The 15,169-nt window shown below is 36.0% G+C and overlaps 1 protein-coding gene across 1 annotated transcript; it reads right to left on the bottom strand.

The window, feature by feature from the left end:
- Positions 1-1,041: 1,041 nt before the first annotated feature.
- Positions 1,042-3,854, bottom strand: LOC149198223 (cysteine protease XCP1-like). The gene is made up of 5 exons (XM_089408959.1): positions 3,783-3,854; positions 3,606-3,655; positions 3,405-3,495; positions 1,798-2,116; positions 1,042-1,603 (listed from the first exon to the last, which is right to left on the bottom strand). The coding sequence occupies exons 1-5, from the start codon at positions 3,852-3,854 to the stop codon at positions 1,533-1,535; spliced, it is 603 nt and encodes a 200-aa protein (XP_089265085.1). The 3' UTR covers positions 1,042-1,532.
- Positions 3,855-15,169: the final 11,315 nt, after the last annotated feature.

Below are 15,169 nucleotides of genomic sequence, written 5' to 3'. Positions count from 1 at the left end.
AATCAATGTCTTCTAATGAGAAAACTTCTTTTGTTGTGAGCAGGGTTTCAAAGTTATCCATGACATTTGGAGATTCATAAAGCTTTTTAAGATAGGAATTCCAGTCGTGTAAAGAAATTTTATTATTATCTTTAGTTTTCCTAGTTAGAATCTGCCTCCAGAATTTCTTAGGAGCTACCTTAGAGAGGTGTAAGAGATTCTCTTGTCTTTTACGAATATACTGCCTTTTTTTCCTTTAGTTAGGGCTTTGTATATTTTTATCTTGCCAATTTTAAGAGATTCATCAACAACTTCCTTAATTTCTCTCCTCGCACTTTTACAATCTTTGTCATACCATGGGTTGGTTTTGCTATTTCTTTTATTACTTGAAACTTCAATTGAGAACTTGTTAATAGAATATGAGAGGGTTGTAGTAAAATTATGATATAGATCTTTTATGTTGTCTATACTAGATAAAGGAAGCAAATTAGTTTTTAATTCATTTAGAAAAAGATCTTTTTTATTTCTATCAAAGATTAACTTTTTTTGGCTATAAAAATTATCTTCTCTAAGATCTTCTTTGGGCTATAAGATAAAATTATAACAATATATAGTTATAATTTTATTAATAGTTACAAATATAAAAATTTAATTTAAATAATAATAATAATTTATTAAAAATTTATTTATTTTTTTAATTATTTAATTTTTATTCTATTCAATTATAAGATTAACATTTCAAAATTATATATAAACCTTTCATATCTTTTAAATACACCTCGTTAACAAGCGACAAAGGGAGTGAATTATATTTTACTAGCAATTGCCCTAAAAAGTGCAAAAAGAGGCCGATAGATTTTTTAAATTAGGAAAATAGTATGAAAATTGGAAAAATGATAAAAAATGCATTTATAGATATGTATTCAGCTCATAAAAATGAAGGACGCCATAACAGAAATGAAGGCCAAGATGAGTTTTGCTAGTAATTGAAGGGTGAAATAATCACAAATATTCAAACTAAGAGTATTAAATAATCACAAATTCTCAATTGCATAAATAGTATGAAAATTGGAAAAATGATAAAAAAATGCATTTATAGATATGTATTCAGCTCATAAAAAGGTAAATGAAATAAAGGCCAAGTTTCATTTAGGAGATATCATTTAACTCTCGCATATTGCTAAATGTTGAAGTAGAGGTCTTCAGATTTTAGTCCGAGTTACCTTGCCTTCAAAGGTTTAGTCTCACTGGCTCTCACATGCCTGAGAACACTGTTGTGTTATGGAACATTACCTTAACTCCTGGAGTTAAGATCTATAATAGCTTCCGTAATCACAAGGCTGTTTTGTTCATAGACTATAAGCCTCAGAACAAACAATAACAATGGCTAACATAACCAAGCGCTGTACATGTATAAATGAGAAGGGATAGAATTGATGACAGGACAGGAGCAGTTTCTGATCCAACTGGAGAAGCCAAGCCAGACACGGCAACATAGCAGAAGTATTTTGTACACAAACCCTTTTTTTATGTATCAGTTTCTCCTTAGACGATCAGGTTTGCAAAAGAACGATTTGATTGATTCCTTCAACGGCCGCCACAGTTGAGAACGCCCAACAACTTCCTGAAAAAATCGAACAGAAAAAGTACAAGACAGGGCATTTTTATGGTCTAGGGTATAAAATTCAGGGGATAAAACTTCTCAAATAAAAAGTACTGTACAGGGCACTGTTATGGCCTAGGGTATGAAAATTCATCAGATATAAATTCTCATAAAACTGAAAATTAGGGTATGAAAATTCATAAGATAGAACTTACCACATTGACCCTGGTCCTTCACGGGAGCCACGGCTCCCTTTTCTCTCCAGTCAATGGACTTTGGCAAATCCTCGCCGTCGGAATACTGGTATCGAGGGCTGGGAGACCTCAGCAAGCGTTTCTTGGTGTCCAGCTTGGCACCCAGATATGTGGCCTTGAATTCCTCGTGGCTCAGATCTGCAAACTGGTTCAGACCCAGTTTGTAGGACCGATTCCCCTGGTTGTGCTCGTGAATATACAGAAAATTGTCTTTCAATACAGTATAAGTATTGAAAGCAATCTTTTTCTGTTGGCACCATATATCATTAAGGTCATTAATCTACATGCACGTGGAATGTCTTCGGCCACAACCACCCTGTCACGATTTATCGCCTCACCTGTTACGAGAGGGGTGAAGGGATTCACATTTTACACTAACCTCAATTTTACATTAGTTTAGCACATAGCTCGTTCCTTCAAATTGAAGGGATTCACATTTTACACTAACCTCTATTTTCCATTAGTTTAGCACATAGCTCATTCCTATTCAAATTCATGTCCCTCCCTCGGATGAACTTTCCTGAAATGGCTCTACAAATTCATAGTCATTATAGGTTAGTGCTCAGTACAATCAAACATGAGCAATCCACAGATAAGGTCCCTCACCACACCAACACACTCACTCGTGCGTATATATACATAAATATGAGAGAGGGAGTGGGAGAGAACGCCCACACAAGGTTATTAATAAACAAATCAGGGAGATCAATCATCTCCTGGTGATTATACTAATGCAAGCGCAAATAAACTTTGAATTGAGTTTTAACACAGACAAGTCCCCAACACGCCCACTTATATATGTGTGTGTATCACCACCCACAAACTTATTACTACCCAAATTAGCAAGATCAATCATCTCCTGGTGACTATACAAATGCGAGAGCAGATTAATTTTGGATGAGTTTTAACATAAAACCGTCGCACATCCAAAAGATATAGAGAAATTGTAAAGAAGCTCCATATAAAACATACTACTATCAATGAATATACAGAGTACGCACTGCATGTTCTAAAGCTTCAATCTTAATACAGATACTTTTTCTGGATATCACCATAAACATCTTCAAGCAAGAAGTAAATTGTAGTCATAAGAATTAATCAAACAATCACAATTACCTCGTAGGGTGTCCAATATCAAATATATATACAAATTAGAAACATTCAAACAAATCTCTATCTGATCCTAAGCATCAAAATCAATCCTAAGCCCTTTCCCCACGGATACGGCTTGCAAGCTGAATATCCTTAGGCATGATCGTCACCCTCTTGGCATGGATGGCACACAAGTTGGTATCCTCAAACAGTCCCACAAGATAGGCCTCTGCAGCCTCCTGGAGAGATAGCACTGCATGACTTTGGAAACGCAGATCCGTGTACAAAAGAATAAATAACAATTTTTAGAAAGGTCGGCCTTTGGTGTACTACGTGCACTACAAAAGAATAAATAACAAATTTTAGAAAGGTCAGCCTTTGGTGTACTAGGTGCACTCTGCCAGTTGATTCAAAATTGAGCTGTGGATGCCCTTGCAGAGCTTTTTTGACTACTACTGTGAAAAGGAAATTGTTACCTTGAAGTCCTGGGCAATTTCCCTAACAAGCCTCTGAAAGGGCAGCTTGCGAATAAGCAGCTCGGTACTCTTCTGATACTTTCGAATTTCTCTGTATGATTTGATAAGTTGCAATTAGATATCTAGTAGACAGAATAGGGCAATAAAACCAGAAAAATTATCATAAGGCATTCATAACAATTTCAAATCAAGAGAACATACCGAAGAGCAACTGTACCAGGGCGGTATCTATGAGGCTTTCTTAACACCACCTGTGGTAGGAGCAGATTTACGTGCGGCCTAGACCAGAACAGTATTTCAGCATACATACGAGGTAATACACATCGAAAGCCACATAGCCGACAAGAAAGGAAAAAGAAATAAATAAATAAAAATTACCTTTGTTGCCAGCTGCTTCCTTGGAGCCTTTCCTCCAGTCGATTTACAAGCTGTCTGCTTCGTACGAGCCATTGTTAGGTGCAATTAACGACCAGCAAGGTAGAGAGTTATCTGTTTCAGTGACAACAAGAACGAAGATATCAGCCAAGCCATAAACGCCGTCTCAGCTGAAACCCCAAACGCCATTTCAGCCGAAACCCCAAAATACCAAAAACCAGCTATAAATACAAAAATATTACGAGTCTCCTCAAACAATCATTCTACTGTAAAGCAGAACCCTCACATCTGTAAACCCTAAATAATAAAAGAGAAAAAACAGAACCTAAGAAACAGGAAGAACGTGAACCCTCACATTCCAAGTCATATGTGAATCACAAAAAGGACAACAGAAAGCATCCACAGAAAACCCTAGATATTAAAGGAGAATAAACAGGGTACAGGAAACATGGAACACATTCTAAAATGGGAACGGCCCAGGATTTCAAGGAGAATTCAAGTTGCTAAAACTGCGACAACAAACTCTAGGGCACCAAAATATTTTACTAATTCAAAACATTATCAAATAAATGGAACACCCCACGGGTTCACGGGAACTCTAGCTGTTATAATAAAGATCACAAACGCTAGGGCACAAAAATAATTGAAGAATTAACCAGTTACTACGACCTCAAGGAGAATTACAGTAACTAAAACTGGAATTTCAGCAGACTTTTCCCTGCAATGTGATAAACACCTGCATTGATTTCTATTATTGCTTGTGCCTGAATTGTTCAGTGTTTGGTGAATAAGGGTCAGCCATTTGGCAGCAGGACCATTGTTCTCTGCCACTAAAATGTTTCCTGCATTTAAAGGCACAATTTCTTGAAACCTGGGAAAATCCACATAGAGACAGTATACTGTTAGACTTTTGACACAACTGTGGAAATCTCAATAAAAACTATCAACACACCATTTCATTCTGAAACTAAAAGAGTTTTAACTGATATCCTCTTGTTCGTAGAAACACAAAATGCAAATGTATAAAACATTTTCAGGGCTTTGTTCATCTTGCTGGATTGGATGTAATGAGGGGAGTTTGTTAATACCCCAAAATGTAGACGTCTGCTGGAGGTGAAGTATGCAACCATTCATCCAAATTCAGGCCATTGCAGGGTGCTTTACCTCCCACATTCCATGTTCCCACAAATACCCTGCTTCGCAAACATTCAGTTGCCTACTTAGTTCATTAAAAAAGCTGCTTACTGATATGAACAACGATTGTTGAAATCAAAATTCCAATACATTTTCAAACAACATTATTCTGTCTTCAATAATTCCAAGAGAAGCAACCCATCGCAGAAGTGGGTTCTCGTATTTGAATATCTAGATGAGACGGGCTTTCTTATAGTCGAAATTCTGGACAAATGGTAACAAATTACTATTGGAGAATGTTACATTGCAGATCATTTAAAAACACGATTTTTTATAACCTTATTTCTGTCAGCATTGGTTATCTGTATTATGGTTATTTGATAAAAGCACATAGCAGAAAGATAGGGGAGAGAAAGATTTTGCCCTGAAGAAAACTGCGTCTATTTTTTTATTACTCGAATACATGCTCATGGTATTATGTTTGGGAGCAAATGAAGAATAAGTTCTAAATTATGTTCAACTCATTATAAACTATCCCAGAATAACTTCGCACAAGCAGGGGAACAGATTATGTTTCAAATGGATAGTAAACTCAATCCGTATGTTCCACCATTATCAAATTTCAGCTAAAGTTAAATTCAATTAAATTCAACCAAAATACCATACCTAAAGTCACGAGCATCTGCGATCTGGGACAACTCTGATTCCATTGTTACAGGCTTGGAATTAGCTGCATTTCAATTCAACAAGATTTCTGTCATGATTGTAAACACCGAGACCAAAAGCAAAGTAACACATCCCTAGTAAATCAAATCAAAGGCTGGGAGAAAACTCGTGCATTTTTCAAGTATTCTGAAACACCTATAAAATAAAATTGGGCATATTATCTTGTTGAAGGATTTTGTTCAGTACCAGTAAAGCTTTTTCGTGAAAACGAGGATTCGTTATCTGGGCAGCTCTTTCGTCTCCCAGAGAAGGATTCGCAGTTATCTGCAGATTTTATATTTAGTCTCAGTGAAAATTAAGCTAAATGCACAATAGGTTTTCAAGTTTGTCACTTTGAGGTGTATTTGGATAGTATTGATATGCCTTGTGTGGAATTTTAGCTGTCTGGTTGCTTTGACCGCTTAACCATGAACTGCTGTCCCTTTATTTTGACCATTTTCTATACCAACCAGAGGCACTGAATTTTTGGTTACAAATGAGTAACTGGATATTGTTTGGCCTGATGGTATGTCATTATAGGTTAGTGCTCAGTACAATCAAACATGAGCAATCCACAGATAAGGTCCCTCACCACACCAACACACTCACTCGTGCGTATATATACATAAATATGAGAGAGGGAGTGGGAGAGAACGCCCACACAAGGTTATTAATAAACAAATCAGGGAGATCAATCATCTCCTGGTGATTATACTAATGCAAGCGCAAATAAACTTTGAATTGAGTTTTAACACAGACAAGTCCCCAACACGCCCACTTATATATGTGTGTGTATCACCACCCACAAACTTATTACTACCCAAATTAGCAAGATCAATCATCTCCTGGTGACTATACAAATGCGAGAGCAGATTAATTTTGGATGAGTTTTAACATAAAACCGTCGCACATCCAAAAGATATAGAGAAATTGCAAAGAAGCTCCATATAAAACATACTACTATCAATGAATATACAGAGTACGCACTGCATGTTCTAAAGCTTCAATCTTAATACAGATACTTTTTCTGGATATCACCATAAACATCTTCAAGCAAGAAGTAAATTGTAGTCATAAGAATTAATCAAACAATCACAATTACCTCATAAGTTAGGCATTAACAAAAATGCCAATTAACTTCAGGTACATAATATCCATTAAACTCCAATTAATTCCGTTAATACGACAAAAATCCAGCAGTCAACATTGCGTTTCTGCGTAGGGTGTCCAATATCAAATATATATACAAATTAGAAACATTCAAACAAAGCTCTATCTGATCCTAAGCATCAAAATCAATCCTAAGCCCTTTCCCCACGGATACGCCTTGCAAGCTGAATATCCTTAGGCATGATCGTCACCCTCTTGGCATGGATGGCACACAAGTTGGTATCCTCAAACAGTCCCACAAGATAGGCCTCTGCAGCCTCCTGGAGAGATAGCACTGCATGACTTTGGAAACGCAGATCCGTGTACAAAAGAATAAATAACAATTTTTAGAAAGGTCGGCCTTTGGTGTACTACGTGCACCACAAAAGAATAAATAACAAATTTTAGAAAGGTCAGCCTTTGGTGTACTAGGTGCACTCTGCCAGTTGATTCAAAATTGAGCTGTGGATGCCCTTGCAGAGCTTTTTTGACTACTACTGTGAAAAGGAAAGTGTTACCTTGAAGTCCTGGGCAATTTCCCTAACAAGCCTCTGAAAGGGCAGCTTGCGAATAAGCAACTCGGTACTCTTCTGATACTTTCGAATTTCTCTGTATGATTTGATAAGTTGCAATTAGATATCTAGTAGACAGAATAGGGCAATAAAGCCAGAAAAATTATCATAAGGCATTCATAACAATTTCAAATCAAGAGAACATACCGAAGAGCAACTGTACCAGGGCGGTATCTATGAGGCTTTCTTAACACCACCTGTGGTAGGAGCAGATTTACGTGCGGCCTAGACCAGAACAGTATTTCAGCATACATACGAGGTAATACACATCGAAAGCCACATAGCCGACAAGAAAGGAAAAAGAAATAAATAAATAAAAATTACCTTTGTTGCCAGCTGCTTCCTTGGAGCCTTTCCTCCAGTCGATTTACGAGCTGTCTGCTTCGTACGAGCCATTGTTAGGTGCAATTAACGACCAGCAAGGTAGAGAGTTATCTGTTTCAGTGACAACAAGAACGAAGATATCAGCCAAGCCATAAACGTCGTCTCAGCTGAAACCCCAAACGCCATTTCAGCCGAAACCCCAAAATACCAAAAACCAGCTATAAATACAGAAATATTACGAGTCTCCTCAAACAATCATTCTACTGTAAAGCAGAACCCTCACATCCGTAAACCCTAAATAATAAAAGAGAAAAAACAGAACCTAAGAAACAGGGAGAACGTGAACCCTCACATTCCAAGTCATATGTGAATCACAAAAAGGACAACAGAAAGCATCCACAGAAAACCCTAGATATTAAAGGAGAATAAACAGGGTACAGGAAACATGGAACACATTCTAAAATGGGAACGGCCCAGGATTTCAAGGAGAATTCAAGTTGCTAAAACTGCGACAACAAACTCTAGGGCACCAAAATATTTTACTAATTCAAAACATTATCAAATAAATGGAACACCCCACGGGTTCACGGGAACTCTAGCTGTTATAATAAAGATCACAAACGCTAGGGCACAAAAATAATTGAAGAAATCAACCAGTTACTACGACCTCAAGGAGAATTCCAGTAACTAAAACTGGAACAACAAACCCTAGGGCACCAAAATATTTCACTAATCCAAAACATTATCAAATGAATGGAACACCCCACGGGTCAAGGGGAACTCTAGCTCACTGCTCGAATGCATCGAATAAGGTGGAAGATAACTGCACTTAACACGACCCGCCATTCCCTCGCAGAACCACTCCCTCCAGAACTGTCCCGCGACCCGCCATTCCCTCGCAGAACCACTCCCTCCAGAACTGTCCCGCTCCAAGTCTGTTCCAAAGGAAGGCCTATCGGCCTAACAAAATCCGATGCCACGTGAGCCAAAGGAACGACGAAAGAGTCTGTTCCAAAGGAAGGCCTATCGGCCTAAAAATGAAAATAAAATAAAAACTTCGTAATGTATCGGTGGCAAGGGTCTACAATTACTCATAGAGATCATTCGCTGAAGTCATTTCCAACACGCAATTCAATATTTGTTTACGAGGAGGGGGTCTTTCCAAAGTTGCAGGAACACATTCACGGCAACTTGCATACAATTGACAAAATCAAATTGGAAGTTTTGAATTCTGTGTATTTTGGTAAGTTAATATGAATGTAAGTAGGTGGCACTAATCCGGTTCCATTTATGGATATTTGAATAGTCCAAATTATTTAGGATTGCATTTTGTTTACGTAATACCAATTTTATTTATAGCCGGATTTGGGTTTATGGAATTTTAAATTAGTCACCACAAGTCGCAAACTAATATCTATCTCTATATATATATATTATTTTATATTTAATTTTTATTTTTATTAATTATCTATATATATATTAGTATTTTATTAAATTTACATTTAGAACACAATTAAAACCTCGAGAGATTTACAATGAGTTTTGAGAGCTGATTTTTTTTGGGAAGTACATAAAATAAGAGAATCATGGTTTTCTACATAAAAATTATTAAACACATACATGCTACTAACATACTTGCAATTATATAGCCGTCAAAATTGGCCAAAAGCAGAATAATTTTGCAAAACATTGTCATTCAACAGTTTTTTGGGAAGTACAAAAAATAAGAGAACCATAGTTTTCTACATAAAAATTATTAAACACATACTTGCAACTATATAGCCATCAAAATTGGCCAAAAGCAGAATAATTTTGCAAAACATTGTCATTCAACAGGGGAGTCTGCGAACATTGCTTCAGGTTGATTTGCACCTAATTTTTTTCGAGAGCTTTGTTGACTTGTTGCATGTCGTGAGGAGAAGAGGTCATTCAATTGGCTACAGAGAGAATCGATTTCATCATTCTGACTATTAATCTAAGCCTCTGAGCCTGCAGCCTCTACATTCCTTTGAACATATATAGAATCATCTGGGAATGCTAGAGAAAAAGTTGTTGAAGAGAGGGATAATCAAAGTGTGCGTTGATAGGGGGATGCGGACAAAGAGGGCATGAATCCAAGCTCTTTGGGGCATCCCCTCTTTCCTCTTTATGGTTGCAATTTTCCATTTGAAACTAATATCCGATAAGCAGCGAATCTAGACCCCTAAAACCAAAAGAAACTCCAATTCTAAATAAAAAATTGCAAGACAATAAGTGGGATTGCATCAAAGGTGAAGACAGAGGAATTGTCAACAAAAGAGCTCAGGCTAGCGCCCTGGAGAATGAATATAGAGTGGCAGGAGTAATTCCATAGTTATACTTGCAATGTGCATGAAATCCTAGAGTTAATTGAACCAACGACTGTTATTGAGGCCTTTCACCTAGACTACCACTCTCCCAATTACATGCATCAAGAGAGGCACAGAAATTCAATTCATTCGGAGGCAACTTCTTCTACAAAGTCAGAGGCCAAGTACAAACCCTAACATCAATAAGAAACCATACAATGGAATGGGGTGCTTGAATAGTTGACTTAAAGAGATGGGGGACGGGGTGGCGGGCTAAAACAACATCAAATTTCCAAAAGGACAAAGCTACAAGCCATGAAAGATCGAGCCCCTACAAAGCAACATTTTGTTGCTTGAATTCTTTAGCCTTGTAGGGGACCAAAGAACAAGGAGAAGGAAATATCGAAAGCACAAATTGACCAAAATAGCTCCTCACTCCCAAAGCAACAAGATTTCCATAACTAAAAGTGCTACCAACCTCCATGAATGAATAATTTATTCCTGCTACATCCCGCATAACATTTTTCATATCTTCAAGGATGGACATTAAATCACCCAAGTCAAATTTCATGGTTGGGCCTTGCTCGCAAGAAGGGAAATAAAACCATATCTATCTGATCAAATCTACCTAAGGGGAGGGGCGAGGGGGCACATGGATTGCATGCTTGCTGCCTGCCACCCCATTGGAGATACCTCTTTTGTACATCCAGATTGATTAGTGTGCATTCATTTGGTTAATGGGTGAAATTAAACCATTGGTATGGATATTTAATCCAATGCTTCCTGACTTAGCTCTAATTTTGGCTTTAACTTTAGGAGGTAGGGAGCATGCCTTTCTCATCGCTGATGTCAAGTTATAAATATCCATCCCTTTTGTCGATTAATTTCAGTTTGTCGCTTCTCCAATAGAAAACATGGTTGGCCTACTTATCTTCCTTAGCATTTTGGTTCCTTAGGATGTGGAAGAAGCCTTTATTCAAGAAGTTGTCCAAGATACTCCTGATTGTGAGAAGGAGGAGGTTTAAATTATTGGCCTTTGGATTTGATCCAGTGTGCAAAAGTTGAATAATTAGGAGAGAGTCCCTTATAATTGCGACCTTGGAATACCTCTTTCCTTAGCTAATTGAAGGCCTAACAAGAGCTTGTACATCTCAACCATGTTGCTGGTTTCTTTACCAAGGCCCTAGGTGAACTTATTTTCATGTTACTCTTTGGGATGTAGGAGAATCCCTCCCCCTCCTGCCGTCCCTTGATATCTGATAATATATAAAAATCTAAATCTATTCTTTTATTTTTTTTATTTAGTAGTATTTAAAAATATATATAATTTATCAAAGTGAAAAGATATGGTGCAAAATTAATAATGAAGTATGAGGAGCCTATCCATTTATATGAAGAAGCAATTAAGAATTTAATTAAGTAGATGTATGAAGATGTTATTATTGTTATTAAGTGATTAAGGTAGTCGTGGTGAGGGTTTTAATATTTTTTTGTTATTACAGTCTGATATCTAACGATTTATTTGTCTATGGATTGCTATTAGTTTAGCATTAACTAATACAAGTTAAAATATTTAACTTTGAAAAATACGTATTTAATATTTTTAAATATTATTTAAAAGCTAATTTTTTAAACATCTGATTGGATCATAATTTGAAGGTCTTATTACAGTCCTTGCAATACAATTCTATGTGGATAACTATCTCACAAAGTTTCTGTAATAATGTTGGATACAATTACAATATTCATGCCATGACTTTTAGACATTTATGCAGTGATTTTTTGTTGTTAAGCTTTGCAAGAAGACCACTTGAAATTAAAACTCTTGAAAATAGATCATACTTTGTTAACGTATCACTAGTTTCCCACCGTAATTTAAGAAAGTCTTTGCATAGAACAATGGATATGAATAGGATGTAAATAAACAAACTTACAAGGAGTTACTATCGACCATTATTTATGATAATAATAGATCCTGTTGTTGTCTTCAAGTTCTCCATTTTATTGAGTTCCCAATGAAAAGAGTCCAATTTTGCACCAAGACGCTAATAACCCCTTCATGTGTCTTTAACTAGTTGCACATAACTAACAACTCATAATAGTCCATCATCTTCATAATCTCAGTGAACCAGAGCTCCAAACCATAGGAGGCAAATTATCTTTGTTCATTAAGAAGTAACACTTACATGGACAAACCCCTAGAGATAAACCTCAAGTGACTACCAAGCATTTTAGAGATGCCTAGTTAACCATGGAAAATCATAAATTCCCAAGCGAGACATAGAAAAAATTAGAAGGATTGTTTCAGAGAAGCAGATCTAGTCGATGTTTACTATCTAACTATGGGAAACCCCTTAGAAACATAACATGGTGGGAAGGGAATGCAAAGATGATTGAATGCGACATCATTTAATCTGCCAACACAATTTCATTAGCATAACTAGAATTCCTTCATGCACATAAATAAACAATCGTAGCACAATGTTGAAACATGGAATGACATGAGCGAGGATACTTACTGTGTTTTCTGTGCTAAATGGGAGATTGAAGGCATGCAAGTCTCCATATAGACATTAATTACATCTCTACCCTCATAATTATGCAATATCCTAATGAAACTCTTGCTTACCAACAATTAATAACCTCAATTTTTTATTACATCTATGTTTTATTATAGATCCTCTTTCTCATTGTTAAGACAAAGATCCTAGAACCATGACACTGAATCAAAATGACTTTTGGATATCTTAATATGAGATGAAATGCTTGCCAACTTATTTTTCTTTGGGGATGTCCGCTAATCATATGCTTCATATGCTTGATATAATATTAGAGTCACTTTGATATTTAACTTTGAGAGGCTTGGATGAATAGCCAAAGTGATTCCTTGAAACAAAGTGCATATTTCTCTTTAGTAATTTTTCATATTTTTTTTCCAAATTAAAAAAAACATGTATTCTATTTATAGTCAAATAAAATACAAATAGCGTAGATGTTGTAGCATTCCATTGGCCCAAAGGCCCCAAAAAAAATAGGTTAGTATGATGAGTCCATTTTTCATTACAAAACATTCTAAGTCATGTGCTTGATCAAAATATAGATGATTTTTTCTTGGAGCCCCACACAAGGTCCTTTGGGCCTCCACATGAGGGCTACCACATCCCTCATGCAACCCCCTTTCTGACCTCCCATCCCACTACACCATGTGCAAATTATATTAACACATAGTCAACACATTCTGCATCTTTCTAAAAATTACATGTACTATCCTTCCATGTGTTTTAGGTCAACCTTACAATAAATTCGGATACAAAGATCACAAGATTTTATTCCTATTTTAACGTATCAATTTTATTTTTAAGTTTCTTATGATAGATAAATCATTTTTTTATTTTAGCTTTAGTATTTATGGCATTGACGACCAATTCCACCATGAAAGCTGTGAATAGGCAGTGCTCTAGTGCTAAAGTACTCCCCCATTTGATTACTTCCTCTATCCCCTTTCACCAACAATAAAAAATGATGCATTCTTATTGGAGGAAAAAAAATTATTGGGGCGCAAAAGAAGCAGGTTGTAGTGCCAAAGATGAATTTGGAAGATGATCCAGAGCTATTAACAATGCTTGCACAACTAAGATTGAACACGGGAAAATCATGGAAGCCAAACTTGGAGACCATTGACAAATTCTGGCCAAAGTTGCAAGATCTCGTGCAGACAAATATTGAGGAATTTTGGTAGCCTATATGTTCTAGTTTATTAAACAAAATTATTGATCACATTGGATCTGATGTTCCTTGGAGAACATGGATGAATCATGTATTTTAATCTCCTAAAACACACATGTCCTTCTACATCCTTTGCAATTATGAGTTATGTGCCAAGATAATTTGAACATAATCAAGATCATGCTAGACATTTACCCGTCTAAACATATTTGGGCCCCTGCCAAATATGTGAAAAGGTCATTGAATTACATAGAGTTTCTTCTCTTCAAGTATTGTAACTTGTAACCATGTTTATTCACTCTTGGACTCAACTATTCAATATTTAAGTTAATCTTTACTTTGCGGCTCGGGTCAACATCTATACAGATATGCGGGTAAATATACCATGCAGTTCAGGTCAACATCTATACCAATTTGCATCGAAGTACACTTTGCCCTGCAATATCAATTGAATGGTCTGCGACACATGAACTTTGTGTGAAACCTGTGGTCTTAGTATTATTTGGTGAGGTTCCTCTATGGTCTTTGTTGATAAAAGACTTTTGCGACCTTTCTTGATAAAACTTCTGCAACCATAGTTGATCTGCGGTCTTTGTTGATTATTTTAAATATACACGAGTGATCTAATACAATCCTATGGTAAAACAAGCATCACATAGTATCACAAAATGAAGGCCAACTTTTGTTAAGTATACTTTTGCAATTCAAGGTTCAATAAAAAATTCCGCAACCCTCGTTGAATATACATTTGCATTGTTTTTTGACTATTTTGAATCTACTTTTGCGATATTTGGATATATAATTCTACCATCTTTGGGGGTTCATATATCCTAGGTGCATACATTCCTTCTTTTTCATGCTAAGTTTTATTTGTTAAAACTATGAGTACTTCTCCCCATATTTCTAAGCCTCCCTCTAGCAAATGGAGGCCAAGCAATATTGAATCTTTAGAAAAGCAAAGAGAATAAAGAGAAAGTCAATTTAAACTAGAACTATCTACAATGCTTGACAACAACTAAAAATTGTTAGAGAATAAAACTATAACACTCGAGACTGAACTCCAAGGAATGAAAGATAGGATGCAAGAAATAGAACAAAAAAAGCAATCAATAGTTGAAGAAAATTATACCCTGAGAGAAGAGATTAAAGAATTAAAAGAACAACTAAATAATAATTCAACCCTAAGTAGAAAATATAATAAATTAGATATCAAACACATAAAAGAGGAAATGAACAAATTAATTGAACTAGACCATGAGCACCACAAAATATCCCTTAACCTTATAATTCTTGATATAAAAGAGAAAAACAATGAGGACACATTAAAAATAGTAAAAGAACAATTGAAAACTAAGTCACAAATTCAAACAACTTATCTCACAGAAGCATGAAGGGTGGGAAAGATACTTGAGCATAAACATAAACTGATCAGTGTTAAGTTGTAATGACCATA

Source organism: Pinus tabuliformis, chromosome 2_2 (genome assembly GCF_031772625.1).
Source record: "Pinus tabuliformis cultivar Carrire ecotype Pingquan chromosome 2_2, CPIR1, whole genome shotgun sequence".
Classification (NCBI taxonomy): domain Eukaryota; kingdom Viridiplantae; phylum Streptophyta; class Pinopsida; order Pinales; family Pinaceae; genus Pinus; species Pinus tabuliformis.
Note: the sequence above shows the minus strand (reverse complement) of the source record. Positions and strands in the feature narration are given on the sequence as shown.

Bases quoted from the DNA above. Each gene is read 5' to 3' on its own strand.
- LOC149198223 (XM_089408959.1), bottom strand. From the start codon at position 3,854: ATGGCTCGTACGAAGCAGACAGCTTGTAAATCGACTGGAGGAAAGGCT. The intron at 3,656-3,782 runs GTAATTTTTATT...CTCCTACCACAG, and splicing joins GGAAGCAGCTGGCAACAAAG to GTGGTGTTAAGAAAGCCTCA. The intron at 2,117-3,404 runs GTAACAATTTCC...ACGTGCATGTAG, and splicing joins AAATTGCCCAGGACTTCAAG to ATTAATGACCTTAATGATAT.